Below are 7,500 nucleotides of genomic sequence, written 5' to 3' on the forward strand. Positions count from 1 at the left end.
CGCGCACTTAAAACTTGACATTTATCTCCATCATCCATAAATTTATCCAACTTCCTCTTAAAAGAAACTAATATGCATTATCTTACCATATTCATGCTAAGTTTTTCCACTCATTTACAGTTATATGGCGGCCTTTTTTATCATTTTAATGTACTGTACAGCTTCATATGACCCTGCTGTGGCGGCGTCATGAAGTCAGTCTGTCAGTCAGTCAGTCAGTCACTCAGCCAGTCAGTCAGTCCCTCTGGTTACTTCAGTGCACCTTCAACTCATACAGCATGCAAGACACCCACCTTAGCGCCTCATCACATCTTACTACAACATGCATCAACTTATTTTTCTTCCCGCGAGACACGAATTCATTATATTAGGTGACCTTCCCTACTGTTTACTTTGTTGCTACTAATGCAAGAGTTAATCCGTATCTTTACTCTTTCATCTCTTCCACTGGTAAACTGAAACTCCACCTGTTTCCGGGTTTTTTTTTTTTTTTTATTTTACTTACTATGACTAGAACTGTTAAAAAAAAAAAAGGAGTATCAAGACATCTCGGAAACTAAACTGGCTATTTATTTTCTCCCCTGAACGTAGTTATCTTAAAAGAGCGCCATATTCAGCGGGCTCTCTCTCTCTCTCTCTCTCTCTCTCTCTCTCTCTCTCTCTCTCTCTCTCTCTCTCTCTCTCTCTCTCTCTCTCTCTCTCTCTCTCTCTCTCTCTCTTTGGGTCTTAATCTGACTCATTACCATGTAGCAAAAATTAAAAATAAGAAATAAAAAAAGACGGGGCACTTATAACTCGTGGCCTGGCTCACCGTGACCTTAATCGTGCAGCTGAGGGTTTGGTTCACCAGTTCCTCGAGTCGCGAAATCAAGTGGAAGTGAACGGGGTGATGTTCTCCCGCCACGCCCCCGTACTGTCTTCCCTCTGCCGCCAGGGGACATACGCCCTCCACGTCCACCTCCATCAGGTTGTTGGGCGTTGCGGCGTCCTTGTCCGTCACCGTCACCTGCAGCGTCGTCGTTGTACGTAGAGGCATCCAATGAATAGCAACGTTTGTGTGTCTTGAAAGTTTGATGACAGTGACAGGAGGAGATAATTAATGAAGGAGGTAGATGTTAGGGGGATAGTGATAACTGAAAGGAGGACAAAATGGAGAATGAGAAGGGGGAAGAGGAGAGGACATTATACCTTCATCATTCCCATCCCTAATTTGGACGTATGGCCTCTGCAGCGCGGCGATAAAGGGTCTCACTGGATCACCACGACTCGCACCGCCTTTCTCTAACCCGCTGACGTCCACTACCTCACACACACACACACACACACACACATTAACTAAGTAAATGAGCAAATATATTGACCACAATATACAAGTAGAATATAACGTTAAAAGATATAGAATATAACATAAAAAAAACACTCAAATACAATAAAATGATCATTATATCTAAGTATGTATGCAGGATATTCGTAGTCCATTATAAGCTCGCCTCACTCGCCCTCGCCCTTACTGTGAGTCCCTGCAGAGGCGTGCCGGTCGGGAAGTCCTTAGGAATGTGTAGGAACCAACTGGATGCCTCCACCACGGGCGCCTGTGTGTTGTCGTCCTGCAGGTGATGTGACAGCACCAGCGAGCACTGAGGGAGACACACTCGTATAGTCACAGCGTGAATTGTATGGCCTGACTTAATACAACATTTTTTCTGTATTTTTTTTTTTTTTTTATTATATATATGTCGCCTTTATTTTCTACTTTAGTTATTGAAGTTGATTAATTTATTTTGCTTCTATTTATGTTTTTTGCATTATTTATTCCTTTTTATTAATTTACATCTGTATATTTATTTTATTTATTTATTCATCTATTTGTTTACTTGATTTTTTATTTATTTATTTATTTATTTATTTCCCCTTTTCTGTTTTCTATTCTCTTTATTTTATGCATTTTCGTTCCCATGGTCATGTTTGCTGAGCTTTCAATGTCTGAAATTCACGTACTGAGATGCTGATGGTACTTTCATAAGAGTACGCCAACAATACCTTACATATAAAGAAAATAATTAAGCGGAGCCTGAATGGAATTAAGGAAATACATAAATAGTTCTCCAGTTTGGATATCTGTTGTAGAGATCAGAAAGATAGAAAGATGAAGGAACACGCGCCCTTCTGAATTATTATTATTATTATTATTATTATTATTATTATTATTATTATTATTATTATTATTACTATTATATTACTACTATTACTACTACTACTACTACTACTAATACTAATACTAGTACTACAACTGCTATTACTACTACTACTACCAGTACTACTACTACTACCACTACTACTACCAGTACTGCTACTACTACTACTACTACTACTACTACTACTACTACTACTACTACTACTACTACTTCTACTACTACTACTACTACTGCTACTACTACTACTACTACTACTACTACTACTATAATTGCTGTTACTACTACTACTACTACTACTACTACTACTACTACTACTACTACCACTATTTCTACTCCTACTACTGCTACTACTACTGCTACTACTACTACTGCTACTACTACTGCTACTACTACTACTACTACTACTACTACTACTACAGCTACTGGTGTTGCTGCTGTCATCATTTTCTTTTTTTTTTATCTATTATTCGTCGTTAACACATTCTTCGTGAAATTTATCTGAAAATTTTCAAAAAATCATCAGCTCCACTATTACTTTAAATGTTAGGTAACAGCGTGGCCGTACTCTAGATAAAAGGTGCAGTCTGATTTAAGAGTACAAAAACAGATCAGTATTCCTGTATCACCGCTTCTCCAGAATCTTTGCGTGCTTGTCTCAATCTACAAAATCACAAACACGTCACTTGTATGTAATATAAAGTTTACAATACACAAAATATCACTCACCACGTCACCGTCACTGAAAGCCGGGAACACCACTGACGTTGAAATGATTGTCTGAAAAAGAAAGAGAGAATGTCAGGACCGAAAAGGAAAATTTCAGACAATTCTGCTATTTCTACTGCTACTATTACTACTACTACTACTACTACTACTACTACTACTACTACTACTACTATACCACCGAAAACAATATCAACAACGGTGAAATAGTAGTTCGTAGTAATAGTAGTAGTAGTAGTAGTAGTAGAAACTTGAGTAAGACGCGGGAGAGAACCAGAAAAAGAGAAGACGGAGGAGGAGGAAGAGGAGGAGGAGGAGGATGGGAGGGGTAGGAGGAGGAGAAGAAGGAGGAACGGCATCAGAAGCAGTAATTATAGCTTCAAGTGTACCAAACTCTTTCAACTTTTTCATCACCGTGCGCTCACCGACCCACCAGTATTACCCCACCTTGAGGAGCGGGGAGTCAGGCAGGCCGACCAGCGATTCCTTTACGGTGACGCGCCACTCCCTCGCTGATGAGTTGCCCACGTGGAAATAGTTAGCAAAGTCTCCTTGGGTGGGAATGGACGGTGTCACATCCTCGTCCCACGTCACCCAGTACAGCAGGTGACCCACAGCCTCTGTCTCCTTCACCGCCACCATGACAGAGAAGGAGTCCCCGGCGCCTCTCACCAGCAGTCCTCCCGCCACGCTGATGTGGTTCAGACACTCACCTGAGAGAACAAAATTTTCACGTTGAAGTAATTCGCCTGATCTCTCTGTAATCGAGTTAATGTCTAGCCTGGTGACGCCCCAGTGCAGACAGTCCACCCAAAGCGCCGCGTGGATGGGGTGCTCTGATTAATAGTATCGGGTGCTGATTAACAGTATTGGCTCCTTGCCGTCCCACCCAAGACTGCTAAGGGGAAGCTCAGTTTTCTTTCGCTACTGACAAAACAAAAAAATATGAAGTAAAAGCGAAATGAGAGCATAAAAATAATGTTTCAGGTCCCAGTAGTTTTTTATTTTTTCAGGCACGAAATAGTAATAGTAATAAAAAAAAAACATGAGCAAGTAAAGTAAAAGCATTGAATGAGAGCTCAAAGATGATGTTTAATTGTGACTATTTTTCTAGGTATAAAATGGTAACAGTAATGAGAAAAGTGATACGAAATATAAAAATACAATAAAATTTTTAAAATTTAGTGTTTCGGCTCCATTTACTCCGTTTAATTTTTTTTTTTTTTGGGGGGGGAGGGGGGGGACACAAACTAGTGAAAGCAATGAATGTATGCGTACAGCTCGCACTAAACCCGCGGCCAAATGGCAAGTGTTCGGTGGCCACGCTGACAAAGGCATCCTCAGCCGCGGCCACCTCTTTGCTTGGGAGTCTGGCCGTCGCGAGGACCCCGCCATTATGTTGTGTGTGGACCGGCACGCGCGGCGCCCCCGTGAATGGCCGGCTTACACACACACACACACACACACACACACACACACACACACACACACACACACACACACGAGCTGTTCATTAAGGATGGATACTCATTATTCAAACAAGCATTCTTTCTTGAAGTTTTTCACATTCTTTTTTACTTAATTTATTTATTTGTTTTTCAATCTACTGTACGTATAATATAGTATTAGCTAGAAAACCGTCGTCCAGGGGAAAAATATACATAAAAAAAATGTACGACCCATCTAGTATAAAGTGTAACGATGATTAAAAAAAACTCAGCGCAGATCACTCAAAACTCGCTACTGATGAACATCACCTACGTCTGAAGATTTTTATAAACGAGTGCCATATATATTATATATATATATATATATATATATATATATATATATATATATATATATATATATATATATATATATATATATATATATATATATATATATATATATATATATATATATATTCTTTTTCTGGTGGTATTAAGTCCTGTATATTGTTTTAACTAATTTATTTATTTATTTATTTGTTGTGCTTATGTTGATAACAGTATGCTGAAAAAAAAATCCGTAGGCTTAAGTAAAGTCAATAAAATAAGACGGCGGAATAAAGGCGTGGAGGAATAACGTACATTATCTCGGCTGGTGGACAGGCCCCTGTGGACTCTGCAGTGTGTGTGCCGCGCTGTACCTGAAGTCGACGTCATTGTTTTGTTTTTAATATGAGTGCTTAGAATTCCTGCACTGGTGTGGTGCCTTGCTTAGCTTTCACAATTGCAAAAAGATTCCTGTTAGCGCCTTATGCCAACCAGGAGCGGCGGCAACGTCATCCCCGGCGGCTTGTTTTTCTTACGAACATCCCTGAAATTTATCATTCTTATTTATTACCAGGTGGCTGGATAATTACTGAAATTATGTGTAATTTTTTTTCTGTTGTAGAAAGCGAAAGAGGACAATTATATATATATATATATATATATATATATATATATATATATATATATATATATATATATATATATATATATATATATATATATATATATATATATATATATATATATATATATATATATATATATATATATATATATATATAGACACACACACACACACACACACACACACACACACACACACACTGTATATATACAGAAAAAAAAATAATAATAATTCAGATCCCTGGAATTTATCATCCTTATTTATTATCAGGTTGCTGATAATTACTGAAATTATGTGCAGTTTTTTTAACTGTAGAAAGCGAAAGAGGACACACACACACACACACACACACACACACACACACACACACACACACACACACACACACACACACACACACACACACACACACACACACACACACACACACACACACACTGTATATATGCAAAAAAGAAAAAAATAAGGCACCGAGCAGAATGCGGTTCCGTCGGTGTGTGTACGATTGCCTTGAGTTGGAGCAATGATATAAAAATGCTAATAACGACCACCGCAAATACTAATTACTGATCACAACTTGCTTCGGCTGCTAATAGTATGACAGGAATGATGACTGCCTGCACAATGAGAGTAATTTCAGTACCAGCAGGTATGATGATCACGTCACTAATTCTCTAAGAATTATGATGGTGAAAATAGTGATACCAACCATCAGCACTACATGAATGTTGTGGTAGCAGTGATGCGAGTAGTAATGTTTAATAGAGATCAATGGAAGATGTACTGAACTCACAATAAAATGAGAAATAGTGGAAAAAGTGGACAAGAAAAATATTCAAGATGTTCACTAAAATACAATAAGAAAGCAAAATCGTGTTACACCATAGCAATTCTGCAGGAGCGATCTGATTTTCGTGAGTGTAGGACTGGCAGTCACGCTACGTCCAGTGTAAGTAAGGCAGCAAAGTATCATTGATAAAATTACAGATCCATTGGGCTGACTTTTGTGGCTGATCAAAGTCTTGAAGACAAAAATGATAAGCAAAAATTGATAAGTAACAAATTTTCACTCTTTCTTCCTATTCATCAGCACTCTCAGAACACTCTGCCTGGTTCTGTTTCCTTGACTTAGTTCATTCCACAAGAGGAGTGTCGACGCTCCTCCGTGACTAAACTGGCCAACACGATTGGAAACATTTTCTACCCAACATTTTTTTTTTTTTTTTTTTTGGTAGGAAACAGTAATTAGAAGACTTTTTTTTTTTTTCCTTAAGCTCTTGACCAGTATAAATAAATGAATAATAACAAGACGCTCCCATTTAACGTGGACATTGGCATGAAATGTTGCTTGCTTAGTGTGCTGATATTTTGCAATGAGTTTATTTATTTATTTTATTTTATTTTTTATTATTTTCTATTTATTTTATTTATTTATTTATTTTATTTATTTATTTATTTTATTCATTTATTTATTTGTTTATTTATTTATTTTATTTTATTGAATTTATTTGTTTTTATACTTATTCATTTATTTATTTATTTTTATTTTTATTTATTTTATTTCTATTTTTATTTTTTTTATTTATTTTATTTTATTTTACTTTTTTTTTTCGTGTGTGTGTGATTAAATCATTAGCTGAAGCACATTCAGAATTTCAGTGAAGCACTTAACATTCTCCTCGACGATCAAATGGGACGTGGCGCCACTAACAGTGTGTATATGAAGTGAGTGTGAATTTGAATGAAGGAGTGTGAATTTCGCTAAGCTACAGATAGCAGCGTGTCGCCATGGAAGGTTGGGCCGCCGAACGGACACTCGTCACTGGTTGTGTGCCGCAGGGCTTTGCTCCTGAAGTATCATCCTGCATGAGCGACACCTGTACTGGTTTGAATAACATCACTCTAAAATTTGTTGCCAACGTAATTAATGTATATATATATATATATATATATATATATATATATATATATATATATATATATATATATATATATATATATATATATATATATATATATATATATATATATAAAATTAAATCTACTGCTGATAACAGAAGGTTAGGCAGGTTGATTTCAACTTTGTGTTTTTAACTTGAGAAAAAGAGTGTGGAATGTATGCCTCTCCATCACTCTAGCAATGTGATGAGCTCAGACAGACACAGCAGCCCTAATAAATTTATGAGACATTAAAGTAAAA

At 37.1% G+C, this 7,500-nt stretch overlaps 1 protein-coding gene across 2 annotated transcripts in view; it reads right to left on the reverse strand.

Moving 5' to 3' along the window:
• The window catches only part of LOC135089535 (uncharacterized), a 71,754-nt gene that overhangs the window by 23,979 nt on the left and 40,275 nt on the right, over positions 1-7,500 (reverse strand). For both annotated transcript variants that reach the window (XR_010261529.1, XM_063985189.1), the window contains exons 2-5: positions 3,366-3,631; positions 2,922-2,972; positions 1,512-1,637; positions 812-1,006 (exon numbers count right to left, since the gene is read on the reverse strand). Coding sequence is in view for 1 of the 2 variants with exons in the window: in XM_063985189.1 (XP_063841259.1) it covers positions 812-1,006; positions 1,512-1,637; positions 2,922-2,972; positions 3,366-3,631 (638 nt within the window). In the remaining variant the exon portion in view is untranslated. The remainder of the gene's footprint in view (positions 1-811; positions 1,007-1,511; positions 1,638-2,921; positions 2,973-3,365; positions 3,632-7,500) is intronic.

Source organism: Scylla paramamosain, chromosome 3, assembly GCF_035594125.1.
Source record: "Scylla paramamosain isolate STU-SP2022 chromosome 3, ASM3559412v1, whole genome shotgun sequence".
NCBI classification, from domain to species: Eukaryota; Metazoa; Arthropoda; class Malacostraca; order Decapoda; family Portunidae; genus Scylla; species Scylla paramamosain.